This window comes from Desmodus rotundus, chromosome 7 (assembly GCF_022682495.2).
Source record: "Desmodus rotundus isolate HL8 chromosome 7, HLdesRot8A.1, whole genome shotgun sequence".
Classification (NCBI taxonomy): domain Eukaryota; kingdom Metazoa; phylum Chordata; class Mammalia; order Chiroptera; family Phyllostomidae; genus Desmodus; species Desmodus rotundus.
Genome location: NC_071393.1, coordinates 91,146,191 through 91,171,348, shown reverse-complemented (window position 1 = coordinate 91,171,348; position 25,158 = coordinate 91,146,191). Strand labels below are relative to the sequence as shown.

General features: G+C 45.5%; 1 protein-coding gene across 4 annotated transcripts in view; it reads left to right on the top strand.

Moving 5' to 3' along the window:
* Window positions 1-25,158, top strand: part of RORA (RAR related orphan receptor A) — a 697,355-nt gene that overhangs the window by 13,663 nt on the left and 658,534 nt on the right. The window contains exon 1 of one of the 4 annotated variants that reach the window (XM_045201388.3): window positions 2,231-2,560. The exons of the other annotated variants lie outside the window; for them this stretch is intronic. Coding sequence (XP_045057323.1) covers window positions 2,536-2,560 — 25 coding nt within the window. The 5' untranslated portion in view covers window positions 2,231-2,535. Of the gene's footprint in view, window positions 1-2,230; window positions 2,561-25,158 lie in introns of those variants that run through there. 4 annotated transcript variants of the gene reach the window in all.

The following is a 25,158-nucleotide window of genomic DNA, read 5'->3' as shown; positions in this document are numbered from 1 at the left end:
TGATCTATAACTGCCATAAAAATGCTTGCCTTGTGTTGCCTTTTAACAAGCTGGCTAGTCTGGGGGGGACATGCATCAGCTGTGGCAGGCCAAGGCAATAACAGCATCAAGACAAGGGTTTAAAAACAAGGCTTTGTGTATTTGGTTCAACCTCTTCATCCTCATTACCATGTCGGAGGACTTCTGGTAATGGTTATTTCGTAAGTTTGGGAAGAAGCATTAAGGGCCGAGGAACTATGGTCATTTTATTTTGTCATTTGTCTCCTAAGGAAGGACATTGGCCAAACAACTCCTTTCACAATGGAAAGATAGAGGCGCATTTTTATGCCTTAGGTCATAAGCGAACCCTAAGAGCAGAAACAGGATGTAAGAAAGCAGCTCAGATGGTGCTGCTCCCCCAGTGGGACCTGTAAATTAAAAAGCCCCGGAATGTATTACACTTTGAGTTGGTTCCAGTGACTTTATCCCTTCAGCCCCTGGGGGGACTGGCATCAGGGGGTCACTTGGCAGTAATTGCCTATGAGTTGCCAACCGTTTGGAGGGCATGTCCAGGGAGATGCTGGAGACTTGCCTGGTTCATCTCCAGCCTGGATTGCTGCCTTCAGGACTCCCTCCATTTCCCGCAGCGCCCTCCAGGACGGGTTTTCCTGGGAGCCTCTCTTTCCTACTTGCTCTGTCCCAGGATTTTGCTTCTGCAGCACCACGACTTGGTAAGCCAGAACCTCGGAAAGACCTTGTCCAAAGAGTGGAGACTTTATGTACCTTAGAACATATTTAACTTTCACATATGTAATGCTTGCTCTGATGACCAAAATATTGAAAATAAATTTGCTTCATAAACAACCCTGCACCCCCCTTATCTCAGATCAACAGTGTTGATTTGAAACTCCATGAATATGTGAGGGGAGAGTACACAGTGTCGATCAGTGTCTGGCATCTGGATTAAGAAATTTTATTTCAAGCCTCACTGAAAAGTATCAATGTTGCATTGTGTCTAATAAAATGTTGTAATGAAAGTTACCATGGTGATTGACAACATCCCTTTATTAATTGGTCTTTTACATTAGTATTTTCTTAGTAGCACATGCACTCTGGTTTTATCGCTCATCACTTACAGCCCGTATTGAATTCACATTTTCCCGCTTCAGCTGTGTTTGTGTCTCATGGGTCTCAGCTCCTTCAGGGCAGTGTTGTAGGTTGTCTTCAGTCTTCTGTCTCTTACCTGAGCATTCAGTGAGCCTCTGGGATGCCAGTGAGGGTGGTTTACAACCAATACATGAAAGACCAGCCAGCTGAGGGGAAGGTGAGATGAGGCAAGAAAATCTAATGTTCAATGAAACTTTGTGGTGTTTAAAGGTGATGCTATGTATCACACCTCCTTTCACTGACCCATCAGGTATTTACTGAGTACTTCCTGTGTGCTGGGCCCCATGTTTCTCCATGGAGGTACAAAGTTGAATTATGGGACTTGATAGGAAAGACAAATTAACTTGTAATCTCTAAATATGTGAAGAGTGCTATAATAAAGATACTTACTTTATTTTTAAGTGAAATTTTTATACCATGTTCATGGTTTATACCATACCAGGTCATGTTCATGGATTTTGAAGTGGTATCAGGAAAAAAATAAGCCTAGGGTCCAAGTGAGTGTGGCGGAGAAAGTAAAGGAGATGGATGGGTGTAGTGACAGAGGAAAGGATCTCTCAAAACTGGCTTTAGCCCTGGACTTACTACATGTATGACTGGCCTAGGAAAGCAAGTATGTCTTTAAATTCAGAGCGAGGCTCTGACACACGCTGTGACTTCCGGTTGCATTGCAGTGGTGTCTGCCTTGATGGTGGTGTCTTTCTCCACTTGGCTAATTTATGTCTGAAGAGTGGCTGCCTTTTTTTTTTTTAACTTTGTACACAGCCTGTCATTGATTTATCCTGTCTCTAAAGGGAATGTGCCTCACAATTGGCAGAACCTCAAGGCTGGGAGCAATGGGATGAATAGTAGCTGTGGAAAGGTCTCCACCTTGCCCTGGGGGAAAAGCTTCGAGGGAGGGAAAGTTGAAAGAGGGTCTTGAGAAAGGGTGTCAGATCTTCAAAGGATGGCTCTAGCCATGGGAAACTAAATGAAAGATTTTTTTTTTTAGTTGACCAGGAAGAGAGAAAAAAAATGCACAAGTATTTACTGGCGGGTGGATGACGGTGTTGATTCTGGTTATAGTGGGATTGCCTGTTGTGTTCCTGTTTCAAAGGGCTTTCAGCTGTGCAGTAGCCTTTGGAGGTCCTGGAACAGAGGGACCAGAGAAGGGTTGTGTAATTAGGGAGACCTGTTCACTTAAAACAACTCGCATACTGGTAGGCTGAACTTCTCTTCACCTTCAGTGAGTGTGACAGGAGAGGTCTCCTGTCTGGGGGAAGGGCCACACCTTTGCCTTCTGAGGCAGTAGCCAAGCTCCTTATTGCTTTCAATGGGCTCTAAGTACTTTCCCTGTAGATCTTCCACTATCTGTCATATGAATTTTGTGTGTTATCTCTGTGCTGTGAAATGAGAGACCTGCACCCACAGGGCGGTAAGTCGATTAAAATGAAAGCTTGTTTTCTATGGTATGGGGGAAGCTGGGCAAATATCAAGGAACTGTTTTGTGTGCGTTTGATCCCATGGTGGGGAGGCCTTGGGATGCCAGTGTCCTCTAAAACCTGAAAGCTGAGCTCCGGCTGCAGTTTTCTTCGGAGAGGTTTATGTTTTATCCCTTGGCACTTCTGAGAGGGAAGGAAGGTTTGAAGTGGGTGATTCTGTAATGATTCTTTTCTAGCTGCTGTTTTCTTCTCTGCCTTTTTAGCTTTGCAGAAAGCCCTTCCAGTTCTAAGGTCAGACCCCGTTCGGACGTTGGTGGCCGAACAGTCCCCTTTTGTTAAGCAAGCGTCCTATTTTTGTTTGCCTTGAAAGGTGCCCTTCAGGACAGCAGAGCCTTTATTTGGGCTGTTTAGAATTGAGCCCTGGAGAAACCCAAACAGAAATCGTTCTAAACCCAGGCCAAGTGCCTCCTTTGCCTGGCGAGGCAAAGCTAACCCCACACAAGATGAAATCTTACCGGCTGGTTACCTGAGAACCGCCGTGGGGAGTTCTCCAACCTGACTTCTCTCGCCTTGGCCACCATCCCAAGAGCCAGAAAGCTGGGGGTCACGGCCTTTCTGTGCAGAGAAGCAGGAAGAGGGTATGGCTCTCGGGGAAGCATGGTTTTGGTTAGATTTTAAAGGGCCCTGTGTCAGCTTGCAAAACCTGATGGATGTGCAAGGATCCTGAATGGAAATGGGTCACAGATGATATTTATGTCCAGAAACCTAGTTGTCTTAGGGTGGTGCAGTTTTTCTTTATCGATCAAGCTTTCAGTAGGTTCAGTTTATATATTTCCATTTTTTAAGAAGAAGGGATTCATAGCTTTAGCTCTCCTCACATAGCTTCCTGGTTCTGCCTTGTTCACAAATTAGGTAAACTGAGTCATTCAAAAAATTAGGGTATGTACGGGATTTGATAATTTAGAGGTCACGCAGTTTGAGGTTATTTTATCTTCTCCTGTTATAATGGGTATGAGGTTAACCTCTGTCATTCGAAACAGTATTTGTTTCTTACCCGATCCTCTGGTTTAGGCTTCAGAAGACAGGCCTCCCTGCAAAACAACCGACTTCAGTTTGGGAACTTTTCCTCCTACTTGAGGTATCACCTGGGTCACTGGGGAAGAGTGTTGGGCTTTGTTGTTAGAGAAAGAAAGACTGGCTAGACGGGTTTGATCCCTAGGGGCGGTCCACAGCCTTCCGGGAATGTGAGGTCATCGGTATACTTAAATTCTGAGCTTCCACACTTGCTGGTCAGTGAAGCTCTGCTCTTCCTCATTAACTGCCTCTTTCCCCCTGTGTTCTGAGAAGGGGACACCTACCTCCCGGGGAACCGTCAGCATCCTGGGAGCGTCTGTCCAACTGGCCCCTGTGTGTACAGACGACTGCAAAATGAAGCAGTTTGGAGACAGGCATCATTTTGAGGCTAAAGCCATACATTTTAGCAAGTTAAGGACTGGTTCTATGACAGGGAAGTTGAGCTAAATATGCAGTTCTATTTTAATTTTCATTTTATGCCAAGGCGAAAGCATTGGGAGATAGGCTATAAATGTGTAAGTAAGTCACTGCAAGAATAGCCCCTTGCGAAATGCAGATTTAGGAAGGCTAAATATTTTCTCACATATTTTAATGCCCATGAATAACTAACCCCTGATTGAGTTCCTGAGAAAGGGACATTGTATAACCACTTAACCTTGATCACTGCAATGCATTGTACAGAGGTCCACATACCTAGAAAGTAAATATTTGGTTGTCTTAGCTTGGGCTGTAATAATAAAATACCACGGCTAGTTCTGGATGCTGAGGAGTCCAGACACAGCTGATGGCAGATTTGCTCTTGGTGAGGGCCCTCTTCCTGGCTTGCAGACGGCTGTCTTTTTCCTGTATCCTCCTCACATGTTGGAGAGAGGTCGTTCCGGTGTTTCTTCTTCTTCTTATAAGAGCACCGATCCAATGATGGGAACCCTGCCCTTATGACCTCATCTAAACCGAACTACCTCCCAAAGACCTCACTTCCTAATATCATCACTTATGATATTAGGGGTCCAGGGTTTCAGCCTGTGAATTTTTGGGAGGCACATTTAAGTCCCTGACATTGGTCGATGCTTAAAGCTTACTAATAATATTCAGGGTGGTCAATTTTTCTCTAAAAAGTTGGTTAAAAATCTTAATTTTCTCATTTGTTTGTTTAAGCAGGGTCCTGTTTTTCTCTGCATGTTTTATCGTAGGCACGGCTGTGTCTCACCGCATCCCAGCACTGTCTGAAAACTACCGTAGTGAAGCTGATGGTAATTAAGGCTGTGGTATCATTGTTTCAAATTAGTGCGTGTGACTTTTTTTTTTTTTGTAATTCAACAAGTTCCTTCATATTCTGTGTAATTGGATCACATTTTAATTTTGTAGCAAATAAAGATCTATTTTACATTTCTATTAGGAAGATAAGCCCCTGTGGCTAGGTCTGAATTAGGGTGTTTGTGTTGGTTGTACTGAAGCAGCAAACCTTTCAGAGTTGATTCAGCTTCTTAAACACTCATCTATGAATCTTTAGGGTAAAGAAAGTATATCTTCAGTCTAAAGGTTATACTCAGCCATGCATCTCATGCAAAAACAAATAGGGAGAAGACAAGAAGAGACATGCTTGTGACATACACGAGCACTCATATGAGCAGAGAATAAGTGAATCATGGCTTATCCAATAGGGTATATTTTCCAAACACAGAGTGATCTGTGAGTCAGGCACATTTGATTGTGAACGTACTTTATTGTCTGGATAGTTAATGCCCTAGGAGTTTGCATGAAGCAAAATAAGGAAGATAAACCAAAGAGTGCACTGGACAAGTCATCAAGAGGCCTGGGTTCTGGTCCCAGCTCAACCATTAATTATATAAGTGCCTTCGAGCAATTGGCTTTCCTCCATTTCCCTCCCGAGGGGGGGCTCACTGTCTCCATGTGAGCTCCAGGTGTAACTCAGGGATGCACTGAGCTACAGGTTCCTTCTGAGCCTGACACTCTGTGACTTCATGACTAAGGCACACCTTTTTAAAGGATCTAGCAAAGAATACACCATCCTTATTCTCTCTACCTTCTTAAAAATTGAGGCTTAATTTAAATATCATAAAATTCACTCTTTTTTAAATGAATATATATATATAATTCAGTGATTTTTAGTAAATTTGTAGAGTTGTATAACCACCACCACAATCTACTTGTGAAACATTTCTGTCACCCAAGAAAGGTCCCTCATTTCCATTTGCTATTACTACACCTTCCTACTCTTAGTCTAAGAAAGCTATTAATCTTTCTGTCTCTATAGAATTTGCCTTTTCTCGATGTTTCATTTAAATGGAATCATACAATTGCAGTCCTTTTGTGCCTGGCTTTTATACATCACATAATTTGGGGGATTCATCTATGTTGTAGCAAGTATCAGTACCTTGGTCCTTTTTATTGCTGAATAATATTCCATTGCATGGATATACCACATTTTGGTTATCCATTCATCAATTGATGGGCTCCTTTTCTTTTCCTTTTCTGTCCTGTGGAGTGCTTATGTCCACTGTACCTACTCCACAAGTTCTCTCTGAGAAATGCAACATGTTTTTCTTAGGCCTTCTGTCGTAGCAGAGGCTAGAGTATGGTATTTAAACCACTTACCACATTCCCAGTCATGGGACTGAGCTGGCTGGGTCACTGAAAATATGATTAAACACTATCAATAAGTGAGTGAAAGCACTCGCTGTAGATCCCTCTCCGTGATATAGAATTACTATAAATGTGAGGTTTCCCCGCTAGGGAACTTGACTCAAAAGCTTTCCCAATGGCAGCCTGTTTGTTTTACATTTATGTCACACCTTGGATGATGAAACTCTTGGGAGCAAGAGTTAAGGCCACTGGCCATTATTCTGACTTAGTAATGTCCCTTTCAGCATTTCCTCTGGAAGGAAACAACAGCAAATCCAGAGAGAAATACGTGCAGAGAGAAATTCATGCTTTGCTTTTCAGCTGTGCGTCACAAAGACCACTAAATGCAATGGTAAAGAGAAGGTAAATAGATTGAGAAGAGGACTAAGTTAAGTGTTCAGGCTGTTGATTTTTTGAAAGAGATGCCATAGGCTAGACGACGTCGTGGTTTTGATGTTCGGTGCTCCTTTTGAGCTGCGAGTGAAGACGGGTTGTGCATTTCCACGTGGTAGGCTCAAGCTAATGGAGGGTGGCAACTCCGTAGTCTTGATGTTCCTCAAATGATCTTCCAGCTTAGGTTCAGCTCTGGGGCTGTGGTTAATCTGCAGTGTGTTTCCATCTTTAGCTGCCCCCAGGTCGATTCAGTTTCCTGGAGTCCATCCTTGGCTAGTATGTCAGGTAGGATGAAGAAAAAAGGCTATTCCACTTGCCTTTCTTACCTCAGTATGGTAGGTATGTTTCGTAGCCATGTTCTATTCTAAATTTCAGAATGATTGGACCCACACATAGTATGTGTATGTGCACATATGTATATGAATGTGTATATGTGCACACATATACTAACACACACACATCCATGTTTTTCTAAATGCATAATAGGGTGAAGCCTATGAAAGCCAGCAGCTTGACTCTGTTTAATATAGCACGCTAATTATAAACAATATCAGTAATATCTTTTGGAATTCAGACATTAGACTGTTTACTATTCCCAGTGGTGGAAGTGATGTTTAAAGCGTCACACTCTGCCTCTTGGGTCCTGGGAAAACTTTGCCTTGGTGGAATCCATATGGTAGGGTGTTGCAAAGAAAGATAAACCAGGACATTCTTCAGTAAACCTCAGCCCCTCTGTTGTGCTGAGCCTGATGTACGGTAGGTCTGGGCAGAGAAGGCTGCCCGGGGCTGTGTGCTTCCAGGCCTTCTGAACGATGGACAAGCTGCACACATTTTTACCCTTCTCTCCCCCAGCTTTAAAGAGGGAGAATTTCCTTCTCTCAATTGGGAAGGAACCCCTTAGGAAAAAAGTGGCCTCCTTGTTGGGTGGTGGGCTGGGGGGGGAGGCCGGTGGCCCCCCTCACTCAGACCTGTGTTGCCACAGTGGATCGTGGCTGGGACATTTAACGCATGAGGTGTGAGATCCGTGAGGACAGAGATGCAGTGTAGGGACCAATGTGTTTTCCAGTGATTCCAACACAGTGCTTTGTGTACAACAGGCACAAAACTTTGTTTTGTGAGTAAGTGGTCGATGAATAAATACTTTCTATACAACAAGAGATATTTGTGAACGTGTAAGTATTCACAGTAGTGCCTCACATTGTCGGGAGCCAAAGAGAGAAATAAAAGACAGGATACCTGATTCTTCCCCCCCCCCCCCCCCACCGCCCCTTCCTTCCACAACCATGAATCCAGTTCCCACGCTCTTCTTAGGGGCCAAGGTTACAAGGATGACGTAAAATATTATCTGTATCTTCAATGAGTTTGCAAGAACAGTTATTCTGGAGTTTCATATTTGATTTGATAGGAATTCATAATAGTTATGTGCTCCTACTGTGCTCCAGGCACTGGCCACACTGGATTCAGTCCTTAAAATTGTGATCCCCATGTTGCAGATGAGAAGACTGTGAGGCCTGGAAGCATTGGTTTGTCAGAGCTTAGAACATTGTGGCAGACCAACTACCACAGCTCCCGGCCCCTTCCCCTGACTGTGACACACGTGTCTCCATAATAGCCCCGTTCCCCTGGGGCCCCTTTCCATCTCCGCTTGTGCTCATCTCTGCTGGAGGTTCAGTCTCGGCGAGTGGAGGGAGCGCTTGGCTCTGCGCAGTGTTCAGCCAAGTCACCTGACCACAGCCGCCCTCGGAGACTGTTGTTTATTTTTTTACTTTCTTTTGCCCTCTGACTGTTCCTGTGGCAGCGTCTTCATCCTTCCGGTCGCAGGTTTTCCTTTCATTCCTTAGGCGTCCTGTTGCCCTTCCTAGGCCTGAGATGGTCCTGCCAGAGAACTCCTGGAGATTGAGCTCTCTCCCTCACTGTCTTGGCAGACTTCCGGCTGCCGAGACAAAGTGAAACTCCGATCTTGACGGCGGAACTCCTGTGTTCTGTTCTGCCTAGGAACTTGAACAGATTGTTGAGGGCGACCTGCGGTTGCAGCTAGGCAGGTGCACGCGCTGTGGATTATGAAAGTTAAGATGCGGAGTTTGCCCCATGGCAGGGTCCACCCACGCAAAGATGACCCATTGTCAGAACCTCCCCCGCTCCTCCAGTGCTTTGCAGCCCTAACAAGAGCTGCCAACAGAGACGTGCTGAATTTGACATTGCCTAGGGAGTGGTTTTATTCAGCCAGGGTCCTCAGGGCTTGCTGTCCCTTTCTAGAAGCTGTCTGCGCCAGGAGAGTCATAGTCGTTATCACAGGCCCATCTCTGCTTTACTGCTTTTTGCAAGAAGGGGAAAACTCAACTTCCCAGTTACATTAACCTTTGCCTGGACACACTGATATTTCAGGGACAGTTTGGACCAGTGTAGGGCAGACAACATGAGGACAGCAACGGTGCCAATGAGCACGCTGAAGTTTTTAGATCGAAAAGCCAGAACAGAATGTTCAGCTGGAGCTGGGGACATAGTCCTTTCCTATTTAATCATCGCCACAAGCCTCAGGGCTGATTGGAAAACATACCCACTGTGGGATTTGGATAACCAGGATTTTATGCTAATTTCTTAGATGTGCTCACACATAGTCTCTGTCTCTCCCTATCCCCCCTTCTCCCTCGTGCCCTCCCACCCTCCCTTCTTCTCTCTCTCTCAAGCTCTTTGGGTGGAAATCTGAAAGCTGCTCATCTTATTACTGGTGAGGAAGAATTCTTCCACCTCAGAGAACAGCGCTAACTTCTTTGGCATTGACACTAGGACTCAAGTGATTTTTGCAAATGTAAATCTAATGGATCTAAACCCTTCATTGAATTTCTGTCGCTCTTAGAATAAAATGCAAACCCTTTAACATAGCCTAACTCAGCTTTTTGTTTGGGTTTCCAGCCTCCTGGCTCACCTTTCCTCCACACGTGGTCTCTTCTGTAGCTGTACTGAGCTTTGGCGCTCAAACGTGCTATGCCTCCTCCCCTCCACATGCTTTCCCTGACCTCTGTTCTAGCCATCCTTTGGTTCATTCATTCATTCAGCATTTATAGAGCACTTCCTGGGGGCCAGGTGCTGCTCCGAATCCTAGAGATACCACAGTATAGAGACAGACAAGCCCCCACGCTCACAGAGGTTCCAGTCCTCATTTGCTAATCCCATTCATCTGACAGATCTCAGCTTGGATTTGCTTCTTCGTGGAAGCTCTCCCTGGGGTAGGCGTCTTGTCTTTTGTCTTCTAGAGTACCTGTGTTTCAGCCATCACAGCACTTAAAATACACTTGAATCCAGAGTTTTGAGCTCTTTGAGAGCCCAGAAGTTCCTTGACCAGGCTGGCACATAGTAGGTGATCAATTTAAAACCTGTTGAAGGAATGAATGAAGGATGTATTTAACATGGAAAACCTTCCTGAAAAAAAATAAGTTCTCTCTGCAGTCATTTCAAACAAAACTCATTTTCTACAGCTTGGGTGGCCTTTGACCAAATAGAGGCACGCGTTGTGCAGTGGTAAGTTTACTGTCAGCTGATTTGTTGTTCCTTTGTAGGTAATTGTCTTCCTGGTTGCTTTTCATATTTCCCCTTTCTCTGGTGTTCAGCGGGGCCACTATCATGTGTGTAGGCATGGAACTCTGTACCCATTCTGCTTAGGGTTTGGTGTGCTCATTCATTCTGATAAGTCATGCTTGCTTTCATTCTGGATGGTCCGCAAACACTGTGTTTTTTCCCTCAGTCTCTCTTCCTGGGCCTCCTTTCGGGTGTATGAGAGATGTTCTCATGTCTCTTCTTTTTCAGCTCTTTTCATCTGTTTCTCTCTGGTCAATAGTCTGGGCAATTTTCTTGGTTCTTTCATTGAGTTCACTAATCTTCTCTAATTTATTGTTTAAACTGCCCACTGAACTTTTCAAATGGTGGTTACACGTATATGCAATGAAGTAATGATGGCGTTCCATGTGAATACACTCCGGCAACCATCACCCAGGTCAACAGCGATGACGTTGCCTGCTCCCCTGCATGGCCTCTCCTGGGCTAGACCTTTCGAAGCTAAATGCCTTTCTGACTTCATCCTCATAGATTCGGTTGGCCTCATACTGAATTTCATCTGAATGGAAACATACCAAATACATCCTTTGTCTCATGTCTTCTGAGTTTTTAACTTTAAATGATTAATATCTGTTCTTTCTAGACATTTTTCTACTTTGTCTATTTTTTTTGCCATTGTGTTCAGTAATTGTATTATTTATCCTATGTTTTCTGACCACTTTAATAATTTTGGAGTTGCTTATCTTATAGAGCCTTTCATAATATTTTATTATGTCATGTCCTAATGGTGCTAATTCTTGTTATTTGTATCTTATGCACGGTAGATCTTTTCCATATATGACTGTAATTTTTCTTTCAGTTGCAGCTGACATTGAATATTCGGTTAGTTTCAGGTTGTGTGACTCTAACTGGTGATTGTGTATTCGTCTCCATCAGGGTTTTCCACCCCGGAGGTTCTGTGGATCTCAAGTTGTGGAAGTGCCCCTGTCCTTCAGCACAAGGGGGATAGATGTTCAGAACCTGGATGCGTTTGCATAGATTCGGAATTTCAACTTTTTACAGGAGACTGTTTTTTTTTTCTGCAGCTGGAATGCTAGGCCATTGTCAAGTTGCTTTTTCCCATCCCCGAGCAAGGGGTAGAGTTTTTCTAGTGTTTCTTTCATGAAGGGGACAGCTCTTCAGGGAGCTCTGTTTGAATAGGGGTCACAATTCCAGCTTCTGGCCTAGCAAGGATGCAGGGTCCCGTCTCCCGTCCCTGTGTGGGTGTTAGCGCCCCAACTCCTAGGTCCCCTCCCCAGGGCATCATATATGGGGACGTGTTCCCCTCCCACCCCCCAAGCCATCGTTGTATCATGAGATCATTACTTTCCTGACTCTTAACTTTGTTTCTTACTGTTTTTAAAATTACTTTTCTGCCTCTAACATGTTTGCTTTGCTTCTGGCTTCTGTGCTTTATCCTAAGTCTTGGCTTCTGGTAAATTTGTGTAAAAGAATAGATTAGTGAGGCCTACCCCAGACCTACTCAATTTAAACCTCTGGGAGAAGTACCTAAAAACCCCATGTTTTAATGAAATGCCCCAGGTAGCTATTAAAATCGGGCAAGTTTGAGAAGCATTATATGCGGTAACCTTTTAGGTCGGATTTAGTCTGGGAGGTTGCCAGGACCTAATGGTGTTTTCTCTGTCTCTGTCCGTCTTCCTTTCTCTTACCTTTCCCATGACACCCCTACAACAGTGGGCATTGCAACGTCTCATCTGTATGTTCAGGCAAAGATGAGGGGGCCTCATTCTATTTTGAGTTGCATTACCCTTTCCTGGCCACAGGCGGGAGGAGGCCGTGAGACAGTGGTTCACTGCTTTCTGTCTCCCCGACTCATCAGAAACGTAGTGGTAACCCAGTGGTGTGTCACCTTCTGAAGAACAAGAGGAAGAGTTACCAAACACTTTAGTTAATTCAGAAGTATTTCCTGGAAACATTTGAGTTAATGTGCAGTATTTGAGAAAACCTTGTGCAGTTAGGTCCCCACGGGACTGAATCTGACTGGAGGCAAATCACCCAATTACTGGTAGGGAATGAAATCCTGTTTGCAGAGAACCCTTCCGAATCCCACCCATCCCTGTTCCGTTTCTTCCCTTCTTTTTGCTGGCAGCAGGATGGTCTTGCTTTGGGGACCTGATTCCAGATTTATTTCTTAGTGGGTTGTTTTACCTGCCTCCCCTGCTCCCAGCCTTTCCAACCACCATGGTTTACATGGGATACAAGAAACCACCTATAATTATTTCCCTTTATTTCGAGTAAGCAGCAGGTTCATGGATGTGCCAGCAAATTCACAGAGACTTTGACATTCACAACATTTAATAAGATTGGTCAACCTGGTCTGACCTGGCGTGGGCACCTGGGTCTGAAAACAATTAGCTGTCTATCTTTTGGGTTTGTGTGCGGTGCCTCCAAGAAATGCCTCAACTTTCAAAACAAAACCCCCGAATGTAAATCATGAGGGTGGCGCGGAAGATAATAATTGCCTAATTTAGAAAAATCATTTAGTGTGCTGCTCTGTGGCTGTGAAAAAAAAACATGTAGTCTCTTGCATTTGTTAAAACAAGTCAGCTTCTGCTTTCTGGTCTCAAAACACACTTTGCATTTCTTTTTTTCCCCGGGACCGTCAATTTAATTCAGGAATGATCTAATTATGAGAAAGTGAATCCAGTCCTCTGGATGGTAAGTGTTGACTACCCTGGGAGAAGCCCTGGCAGATGGTTAGTTCAGAGTGAATTTTACCTTGGGATTGGGGCTTTAGACTGACAGCTTTTTTCACTCAATTAAGTGCAACAACTGCCAAAAGGACAACATTGAACTTGATGCAAATTGCTACTGTCGCAGGCGTTGATAAAGTTTAAGCCTGTGCCCTGAGTCAGCCAAACTTGTTAGGGTGTTTCAAGGCGCCACATTGTGAACAGAAAACAAAACCCAGTGATGCACAGAGAAATAGCAGGCCCCTCCTTTGAAATGCAGGTATTTATTTCCTTTTCCAGGTCAGCTGCTTTATTTAGGGCCTCTATTTTGGTGTCCTGCCTGTCAGTGATTCATTAGCTATCTCCTGCAGTTCGCTTTTGCTCTGGGCCCCACAGATCCTGTGGTGACTCTGTGCTCCCCAAAGTTCACTTATTACTATTGGGGATACAGAATGACCCCACTCTGCACGCGTCGCCTACCCTGCATGGACCCCTAAGCAACCGAGAGGCAGGGTCCAAAAAGAAGAGAGGCCTTCCCAGCGTGTGTGGCACTTTGGTACTTTGAGAAGCTCTGCAGACCTTTCTGGGCCATTCTCAGAAAGTCAGCTTCTCCCAGACACTGTGCAGTGACTCCCCTCCCTGACTTCCACTGGGTCTCCAATCCTCACCGCAATGTACCACTGTGACTTTCGTCTGCCTCTTTCTGCTCCCCGAAGATTCCTTTGACTTAGCGCTGTACTTCTGTGGTGTCCAAGGTCAGGGCCCATTAAGATGTTTCTGAACAGTGTAAGGAGAAATGGCCTCCTTCAAAACAAGTCTTGGAGGTCAGCCTCTCAGAGGGGCTCCTTGGCTCCCCTGCACCCTGCGTCCGCAGCCTCTACTCTTCCCCCTCGAGGTGCCCAGGCGCCGGTCAGCGCTGCACATCTTGTTCCGTGTTGTTATTTCTGTTTTACAAGCCAGGGAATCTGAGCCTGAAATTCCTCACTCAGGTAGATGCGGCTGTCAGCCTGTTATCAGTTTCCTGATTTACTGTGTAAGCAGTTTTGATAATCCCTTTCATATGTGATTGCGTTTCCCCCCCTTCCCAGAACATCTCGGTGTAATTGGTTTGATAAACTTGACCTCCGTCCAGTAGTTTGCTTGAAATATACTTTCACCTTCTACCTGTGTGACTAAGATGGTTTTGAATTGCTCTGCTCAGGGATTTCAGGCCTTGAGTACCAGGCCCGCAGCTGTGGAAGCAAATCACACTGGGCAAGCGGCACAGGCCTGGGAGAGCGGGACTCCAGTTACAGCTCAGGAGGCCAGATGGAATTTTTCTTTCCTCCCCTGCTCAGGCCCAGGGTGGTGTGCGATTCGGCATCTGCATTCTTTAAGATCCAGAGAGTATTCATCTTGTGTCTATATCAGGGGCCATTCAATGAACCTCTTTTCCATACTTGGTCTCTACTAGAAGTTGGATGTATCTATTTATTCTTTTATTGAATACCTACTTTGTTTCACGAGGAGTCAGTGAGGAAAAGGTGCTTCATGTTTTTTATTTTTTCCTTTTCTATTCTTCCTATGGTGCTGATTCTAAGGGTAGAGAAGGAGGAATCAGTATGCTTTGACAATGAGGTGTTTTGGGTAAATGGAACATTTGGTTAATTTGGGGTTAAAGTGAAATAGAGAAGCTATTTGGAGCTATTTCTTACTAACATTAACGTGTCCCATAATTTAGCACCCAACAGAGCTCTAAGGCTTCATGGAGAAGGCAGTTGTAGAATTGAGACTGGAAGAATGAATAAGAGATTTAGACAAGGAGAGATGGGGTGGTGCGGGTGAGAGATGGGTGTTTCTGTTCCCGTGGGGCAACAGCCTCAGCGAAGGCAGGAAGGCTGGGCAGCGGGGGTCGGGCAAAGGAAATAAAACAGAATCGTAAGCGTTAGTGTAGAGAGTAAAGCTCTTATTTCTGTGCTTTGGAGCTGGAATGTGAGTCTGCAGGGCTTCAGGAGCCACGTGAGTTTTCTGAACGAGGGGGGCATCATCAGACCTGCGCTGCCAAAAAACAAACACACAGTCGCATGTATAGTTGTCTTTTAGAGGAAAATATAATGCAGGCTAGTGCTTTATCAGTACTTGACTAGGAATTATTTTAAAGAATTATCATTCCAGAATAAAAAACAAATTTGGGTAATATTTCCTTCTAGGACGCAGACTTTGCTGGAGTCATCCTTGAGAATTTCTGCTCAGTCTGGTCTTAGCAGACAGAGGCCAGTACCCCTTGTTGGTGTATCCCTCCTGCGTGATTCCATAGTGCTCATTCCCACATAGCCGTGATCGGAATGCTTAGCAAGAGGAGACGTGGCTGTGGCTGTGGCTGTGGCTGAGGAGGTAACAAGTTATCATCAGTAATTTCCCCTGCTTATTTACCTAGATCTAAATTTAAAGCCGGGATCTAAAGGTGTTATTACAGTGGCTTATTTCACACAAGTCAGACTAACGCTTTTAAAAGAATCTGGCTGTTCAGTCATTACTAGACTGCTATTGATATTGTGCTCATCATGATTTTTTTTGCATTGACATTAACTTATAAAGTATCATATTAAAATGTCACTTGCCTTGGTTGCTGAGTTGTTCGGCACCGGCGTTCTGGGCCTGAGGTGAGTGCCCTGTGGAGGTTGCATTGACAGAGGAGTTGCCTGAGGTGGGGACCCACTTTGTTCTCAGTGCTGTGAGTTTTTTCAGCATCTCCTCCAATCTGTTCTGTCCTTGTAAAATATGTCCCTCACCCTCCACAGAACAATCAACAAGCAAATCAACTCAGGTCGAAGCCTCCCTTGAACTCACTGGGGTGTCTTGTCTTCAGCAGTGGCGATGGGCTTTTCCCTGGGCCTGCCCCTTACCATGAGGTTTTGAGATATGCATGGGGAGAACATCTTGTGAGTAGGAACCTCCGTGTCAAGACTGCCTTCACCGAGGCTTTTTGGATGTGATCCAGGACAAACCCGCTTCATAATGAGTTCTGCTGAGGAGCGAGAGGACTGGAAACATGGTCCAGTGGATTTATGTGTTTTGACATCTTGACAGTTCCCAGTGAATGTCCTTCTCTTAGCCTCACCTGACATAGCCCAGTTTAGAATGAGAGGTTCCCTGCAGAGTTAGCCCTTGTCCATGATGAATAAAGATCTACTGGTGAAACCAGAGGACGGAATCAGAGAATTGCAAGGCCTCCTGGAGCGTGAACCCCTGCCCCTTATTTTGCAGTAGGCAAATCCGAGTGAAGGTAGCGAGGTGATGGGGCTCCTCTTGAGCCACACGGCCGGCAGTGCAAGGGCGGCCCTGGAGCCCGGCCACCGCCCTGCTCTCGGCAGGCCTTGCTGCGCCACAGGAATGGGGCAGCCCTCGCCTGGGGATGGGGACCCACTTTGTTCTCACTGTAAAGCAACCTGTTATTAAAGCCTCCCCCTGATTCTAGGCTTCAGTGCCTTTCCTTCCGAACTACATTAGGCCCCCTAAGTGCCTTTATTGCCATGGAGGGAGAGGGAGAATGCAGACAGCTTTGTAATTGAACAACCATGCTCTTGTCAGTACTCATTGTTTTCAAACCAGCGATTAGGGGGGGCTCCTGCCCGCTGTGGCTCAGGCCAGCTGCACGGGCCTGCTCCACCTCGCAGTCTGGACAGCTCCCTAACCAGCTTTCCCCTGTGGTCCACGGGGCAATGTGTCTTTAAATTGTTGTTTCCTAAGTTCTGCTCTGGCAAGCAAGCTCTGCCTTAAACCTGCAGAGTTAAATTTACCCAGACTGACAACTGTATATGCAGGGTTTAGTTACATAACAGCAGTTGCTGCTTTTCACAGCGTGCTAATCCAAACACGGTGCTCACCGAGACCATGGAAAAGCACCCTTCCGCTGGGTGCGCCACATGGGTGGCTGGATTATGTGTCTTCTACGTTTTTTTAAATACTGTGCCAATTATCCCATCATCCTGACTTTGGTGCCATTAGGTGACTTTTTAAATATCTTAATTATTAGGTTAGCAGATGCTCTGTGCACATGTGCAATTTGTTAATTTATGCTGTTTGAAAGGAAATCCAGTTGTTTGCGATGTATTTCATAATATTTTGGCTAACTGAATCACGGTGCTATCAGAGTGGCAAAGCTGCTAGCAGGGAAAATGTGCGTGTGAGCCTCATGTACTCTTTGATAATGGCCTTGTGTGCAGCTTGTGTAACTGCTCTGTGACTCTCACCTCCCCAGTTCTCATCTGAGAAGACCATTAGATCCTTACAACCTGTGAGGAGCTTGGCAGGGGGTTGGGGGACAGGCATAGTGCGTCAGAGCTGCTGTTCCCGCTGGGGAAGGAGGTTCTTCGTCTTGAAGTGTCCCTGGGCTTGTTGGGTGGACTGCTGAGCCACCTGAGCTGTCACACAGGGACTCAGGGGTCTGAGGACTGGGGACACATGCTACTGGTTAGCGGATAGCCTAATATTGCAGACATTCAGCGCAAACTGCTTCTTATCTGTGTGAGCAACCCACAAGTATTGAGGAGGTACTGCATGCAATGTTAAATACGTAGGATTTTAACGGGGCAAAATTACACAGTCTTCAGGGGCAGATCTGGCTTTGAATTCTGGCTTTTGGTTTACCTGCAGTGAAGCCTTGGCCAGATAATTTTATATCCTTAAGACTCAATTTCTACAGATGGAATGGAAATATCCATCTTAATAAACTTATTGATCAAGACTGTGGAGTGACCAGCAACATGCTTGACTCACATCAGGTACTTGATAAACGGCATACCTTCCTCCTTTTGTTTTTGGACTCTTGTGTGGGATAGAAAGACAACCATCGCTTCAGGAGATTACAATCTATTTGGAGAGGCAGAGCATCAACATGTGCTCGGTTAAATAGAGGCACATACTATAATAATAATAATGCGAGATGTGTCACAATAGTCTGGGACTCATTGGCTAGTGATTGGCATAGACCTGACGTTCAGTGAGTTCAGAGGAGGGACTGTATCACCAGTAATTTGAAACGTGGAAAATGCTTCATGAAGAAGTGGACCCTGGGCCAGTCTTTGAAGGATGAAAAGAATTTAGATAGATGGAAAGACCATGGGGGAATGTGTGTATGTGTGCGTGTGTGTGTTGCTTATTAGTGAGAGCAAGTAGTGTGTGTTAAGGCACAGAGATGAAGAGGCCCAAGGGCCATTGGGAAACAATGAAAATATGTTTGGGAGTGATAGTTTGTACATGGTAAAGAGCAGATAGGAGGGTAGAAATGTAGGTATGAACCCCACTGGGGAGACCTCTGAATACACATTAAGGGAATAGTTGTATTAATGTGGTTTGGTTTGTTAAAACATGGACCTTTGGGAAGCCCAACAGAGCAGTGAGCCCATGAATGAAAGGCAGACCTCTAGTGGCTGAGAGAGTTACTGCAAAGCTTAATAGTAATGAATCTTGTTTAGTGCGTGTGTAAACTCGACTCTATTGTAAATTGGAGGCAGAAAATAAATACACAGTGTGCAGGCTGATAGCTGTAATAGCTCACAGCCTGAAATCTTAGGGTCAAAAGAACTACAGAAAGCAGAAAAAATCATTAAACAGCCTGGGGCCTTTTAAGGATGGGGTAAACCCACTTGTATACCTCTGTAGATCCTAAAGGAATCACTGTTTTACAAAAAAAAAAAAAAAAATTGAGGACATGAAGATAACATGAATGATTTTATTGTTTATAATCACAGAAAGGCTAACATTTTTTGACCGGCACACTGCTAAGCATTTTCCTTGTATTATCTTGTTTAATTCTCACAGCACTTCACTGAGGATGGTCCTGCTATTACCCCTGTGTTGCAGATGTAGGAAGTGTATTTTGCGGAGGTCCGTTAACTTGGCCAAGGTCATAACAGTTGGAAACTTTTATAAGCGGGATATACACACCCAAGCAGCAGGGCTCCGTAGTCCCTGATAACCTTCACACCTTAGGTCATGATGAAATAACGTTCAGAAAACCCGTTCAACAACATCGAAATGTCCAACGTTCAATTTGAAAATACAGTGAAAAAATAAACAGTGAGTTCTATTATCTATGAAATCACTTACGTAGAATAATATGGCCTTCTCCAACAATATGGTCTAAATAAGAAATTATTACACAGTTAAAGTCAACATGAGAAACATGCTGGTTTGCATCTAGTCCCCCTCCTCCCGACATGTGCATAGTTTTTCTTCTTTGGGGACTTGGAAGGACACAGGGTCACACGTCTCTGAAAGGCATTCAGTGTACCTTCTGCTCTAGAACGTGAAGCAGTTTCATTAGTGCACTGGCCATACATTATGAGTCTCGGCCCGGCTGCACGGGTGACGGAGGGCAGTAGGAGGTGTGGTTTGTGAAAGTGCACCCCTCGGGGCGACAGTGAATTGCTGTGGGGCCCCTTCCAATGCAGTTCTTGAAAACCAGGGCCATGATAAGACCAGCGACCCTTCCCCTGCGCCCCCAGAGCCGTCCACTAAGGTTCGTGCCTGCAGGTGGGAAGTGGCGGAGATGGAGTGTTAAGCTAGGAGTCTTGACATTCGGCAGTGTCACCACTTGGGTGATGTGACCTTGGGAAAAATTATTGAGCCACTCTGGGTCTCAACAGGTCTATAGTTGTAAAGGTGGGAATTAAAAATACATATCTGTGAAGCAGTTAACACAGTGTTCCTTCACACTCAAAGGGAGCTGCTATGAATGTTGGCATTGGTCACAGTTCTTTGGAGTTCACATGAGATGAGCCAAACTCAAACTAGCCAAAAAATGGGAATTACTGGGCTCATATAACTAAAAACTCTAAGGGGAAGATCAAGAGAGTCAAAGAGTTTCTGACTTGGCCTTTCTCTATTTTCATGCAGTTCCTCTCTAGCAAGAGATTCAAGGGAAAAGGTACAGTTTCCTTTCCCCCAGACCTATATGAATCCTTAAAAACATACTCATTGGCTCAGACTGGGTCATGTGACCCCACCCAGTATCATTAGCTGTGCCTAGGAGGGGGTGTATGTATTACACTCAGTGGCCAGCCTGGGTCTTGTGCCTACCCTGTGGAGCACATGGTAGATTCCAAAAATATATTACTGGTTTATGAATGGATAGAGTTTATGTAGGCTGAGCTGAGATGAAGACAGGAATATTTCAGGGTGATATGAATGAAAGTATAAGGGGTGGGAGTTTATATAATATGTTCAAGGATCAGTGAGAAGATGGGTGGTTGGAATCGATGGTTCGAACTGGGAGGGAAGAAGATAGAAGCTGGGAGAGGGAACATGGGCTGGGTGGGTCCTGATCTCTGAGCTTGGGTCTGCTTGTTACTCTCTTGGTAATAGAGAATTGCTGAAGGCGTCAATGACTGGGAGTTGCAAGATGATAGTAATAGCAACAGCTGATATTTACAAACACTGTCCCATTGGCCAATCACTGTCATGGATACCTTTTCTGTTTGACCTCACAGCAGCCCTGTGAGGCAGGTGTTAGCTCTCTTTTACAGATTAGAAAACGTGAGCTCTGAGATGTGAAGGGGCTCGCTAGAGCTTTCCCATTGCCTGAGTCACAGAACTGGGAGGTAGACGAGTCTCTGCTCACCAGAACGCATATGCTGTGCGTGGGGAACAGGGTGGGCTTGGATGTGAACTGGGAACCGTGTACAGCAATCAGTCCTTCCTTCCCTAAGTCATGTGGAGAGCTAACCAAGGAGAAGCAATAGACTGGCTCCCTGCCGAATGGGCTTTGGGTCTCAGAAAAGTAAAGAGCCGCGTTGGGTCATGGCAGGCACCTGTACTTGGGGTGCTTCCAGGTACATGAGGCTCGGTCCAGTGCTGAGCTGCAGACAAGGCCCCATTTACTGAGCAAGGTCCCTGTAGTTTGTAGCAGGTGTGCCTTTTGGTGGTGAATGGGGTACCTGTGGGCCTCGGGTGGGGATGGTAGATTTTGTCTTCTTTTGCAGCCCATTTAAATTCTCTCTTCTACCCTGGGTGGAGTGGGCTGGATCCCTTGTAGCCTGGTTGGGAAACCGGCAACCCTGAGTAATTTGCACTAAGCAGAAGCCAGTACAACATGTCACTTTAAAAATAAAACACATTAATTTACTGAATGACTGTTTTATGGTGAAGAGCAGCCTAAATGAGAGGAATTAAAGGCCAGTGGTCAAGTCTTCTGCATTATTCACACCACCCTCCTCAATAAATCACAGTTGCGGAAGCTGCAGGTTAGCACTTACTTAAATAGCAGTGTGTTGGTTGCGGACGACATGTGCCGACATGACCTCTGTTTGCACACAACACGCTCTGTGGAGAGTTACCCCCAAAAGCCGTACATATCCCCTGGCTAGCGACCTAAGTATCTAGTGCGCCATTAAACAAGGTTTAGCTTGAGCCTGGACTGCAGTTGTAATCTTCATTCCGGGCGGCCTGTTCTGAGAGAAGTGAAGCTTGAATGGCAGTGGTATTTGGCATTCAGACCTTACAGCACTCGGCAGACCTGGTTTTTAAATATTCTGTTGCCACCAGGTTTTCAGGACAGATGCAAGACCACAGGATATGGGGAAGCAGAATTCATGGGCAAGCCCATCGGCCCCTTGGGTCTTGCTGAAGCCGCCTCGATGAACAGAGTTGCACGTGGGGTTACCAGGTTGTGTCCTTGGGTTAGCACTTGTGTGAAGCCTGCCTCAGTGCCGCTGAACTGCTTTTATTGTTTGGCGAGAGACCAGATAAACAGTCACTCGCTCGGTTCCACTGAAGGGAGGCTAAGAGGGGCAGATGACTATTTTAAAGGCCAACGATGTTTTCATCTACAAAGCACTGGTTTTGTCTAAAATGGTTTGGACACAACCTAAGAAATACAGTAGCCAGCCTGTTATTGTCCTGGGACACGTCTAAATGAGTGAGAAGGGGGCCGCAGGGCTCTGTCATCTTCCCATCCTGCTTTTCTTTTTTATTTATCCTCACCCGAGGATATGTTTATCAATTTTAGAGAGAGGGGAAGAGAGAGAGAGAGAGAGAGAGAGAGAGAAATTGGTTGCCTGCCGTACTTGCCCCTACCAGAGATTGCACTCACAACCTCTTGGTATGTGCCCTGACTGGGAATCAAACCGGCAGCCTTTTGGTGTAAGAGACGAAGCTCCAACTAACTGAGCCACCCAACCACTTTTCACTAACAACTATTAGGTGTTCCTTTGATCAGAACTGATTTCTTTTTCTTTTTTGCTATGATGAGAGAGTTGGCAGTGTAGATGTGCTTTCCTTAAGAAATGCCAACTGGTGAAATAGTAATGGAGGTAACAGTTGTCGAGTGTGTGCTCTGTGCTGAGTCCGGCCAGGGGCTCCGTGCACAGTGCTTCCATCCCGCGTGGTGGCAGTGCGGGGAAGTGCTGCGCGCTGCCTGTTTTTAGATGGGGAAACAGAGGTTCAGAGCTTTGCCCAAAGCCGCAGTGGTGGAGCCAGCATTTCTACAAAGGTCTCTTCGAGTTTAAACATTAGGATCTTTCCACTACACAACACTGCTTTTCAAATGAAAACTGAACTGTACAAAATACCTCCCTGATGCATTTAGTCTTTGTGTGTAGATCATTAATTTCTCAGCTGAACGACTAAGAATCTCAAAACTACGCTGTTTGTTATGAGCTATTGAAGATCCATCAGGTGTTGGTTTTTTGTAAGGAAGCCAGTGGGAAAATAGGATTCATAGATACAAACAAAAGTATTTATACGTTATATAAATTATATATAAAATTGTACTCACACATATACACCCTTGCGTATATGCAAGCATTCTGTAGTGTACTAACAGATGATACGCAGGTTCTTCCTTGACTTCCTTATGTAACCTATCTTTCATGGCTTTCTTTTTTTAGTAGAAGCATCTTTTTTAGTAGAAGCATCTTCTGATACTTAATGGTGGGCCTCACCTTAGCAGGCGATGTTTCTGTCAAGTTCATGTTAGTTTAGTTTCCACCAGGCATGCTTTCCTTGCATGCTGTAAAACATTCAGTTTTAGGGAACCTATCGGTGTCCCCTCATTACCAGGAGAACACTGTTTGAGGAGTTAGGAGTCCCAGCTTTTCTTGTGTGTGCCTCCCAGTCCCACTCTGAGCCACCGCGGTGTTCTTACTGATGTTCTTAGCGCAGGACACGACGATTCTGTTGTTTGGGCCAAGTACTAATTGATGGAGGAAATCATTTTTATTCACATACATGAGAATTTGCCCCAGCAGGCTTTGGGGATGAGGACCAGATACACTTTTAAATGTATCATGGACTGCATTTCAAGTCAATAGATAGAAATCTAATTTTTTCTTAAGAACTGTAAAATTTCACGTAGTACAGACATCGATTCATTTGGTCGTCCCCATTGGTGAATGTGTGCTTTGTTTGCAGTTCTTTTTTCATGATCAGCAATGCTGGGGTCATTATAGGTATTAACTCTACCTTTAGTGTCTGAGACCCTTTTAGGCAATAGCTCTCCCTCTTGCTGGCACATTTTCGTGGTGCCAGCCTCGTAGGGCGCCTTCTTCCACCATCCTCCAAATCGTCTACTACAGATGTGCTGGGAGCTGGGGAACCGGGAGAGCGGGCCAGAGAAGATCCCCCATGGGGCGAGTCCGTGGGTGCTGGTGGGAACCTGCAAACGCCATGCCTGCACCTAGATGCGGTGTGTCGTCTGGCTGCATCCTGTCACGTGCTCTGTGGTCACACCGTTAACCCTAGTAAGGCAACATCATCTCACACTCATTTCTGAATCTTTTATAACATCGAACATGGGTGTAGAGTTCATTTCCTCTTGGAGGAAATACTGAACACTGGAGAGTCGCACACGAAGACGCGGTATGTAGACTCGGTGAATTGCTGCGTGTTACCCAGCAAATCATCTGGAGAACCGGGGTCTCCTCGTTCTCGTTTTTGTCTCACTCTTGTTGTCTTTCCCTAATGCTTTGTGTACTTCCATCTTGTTCTAGAAAATACGGGCCTGGGTCGAGAGTTGCTGTTGGTTCTGATGGGCTTGTCAAATTCCCTTTTTCAGGGAGTGCTCCAAACATCGGCTCTTAATATTGATAGTGGCAGTCAGGCTTTTTGACCCTGACTCGTGCCGCGCCTGCGTTAGGAGATAACGTCCCGCTTCATCACGCGTGTTTTGAGCCACTTGAGGGAATCTTCTAGAGAAACATGTGGCACGAGATGCTTTTGAGATACTCTATTTGCTTCTAAATGGTGAGGTCACTTTGGTTACTTGCCCTCTCTCCATTACAGACCTCATGTTTTGAAAGATTATGATCATCTGCCTTATTTATTAATGATCACTTTTCAATATGTATTCCCAGTGCAAAGTAGTTATCAAAACAAGTGCGGGTATGATCCCAGTCGGATTTGGGTTAGCCTGTGTGACCGTGGAGGAAGCCAGTGCATCTTTGCTGTCAGAACTTTTGAGATCTTTCATCCAGTTTTGCAGAACTCCTTAGTAACCGCTTTCCTCTGTCGGCCACTGCTGCTTTAGAGTGAGAGTCAGCAAACTGCAGCTCACGGGTCAAACCTACCCACCCAGTGTCTTTTGGGGGGAGAGGAAATTTTATTAGAGAACAGCCACACCCATTTTTCCATGTTGTCCAGGGCGCTGTCAAACCACAAGGGCAGATTTGAGTAGTTGTCGCCACAGGGACTGAAAAGCCTGCAAAGACTAAAATAGTTACTGTCTGGCCCTTGACGGAAGAAGTTGCCCGTCTCTGGTCTGGTCTAGAGGAAGTCTGCTAAAAGGAGGGTGGGGTGGGAAACCTCTTTAAAGCATAGGCAGCTTGCGGTAGCTGGGGGACCACAGGGAAGGTACATGCTGCTAAAAGACAAGGCATGAGGGAGAGAGGCATTGTCCGGGCCAGGGCCTGTCAGGACCCACCCCCGTGTGGGCCAAGGGAGGGGAGGCCTCAAGGCAGAGATTCAGGGCTGATGGGTGAGCGTTGAGGTGGAGGATGTTGGGGGACATCCCTTAAAATTCCTGCCTTAGGACCGGCAAGCACAGAGAGAGACATCGGGCAGTTCTGTCTTCCTCACAGAGTGTTCTCCAGAACCCCCAGGGTGCCGCCGGGGAAGCGACCAGAAAAACAGCAGCTCTCCTGGATGGTGCAGGCTTGTAAACTTTTCCTCCTTCCTTTTTATGCCTGTGGTGATAAACATATGCTTTGAAGCATGAGATT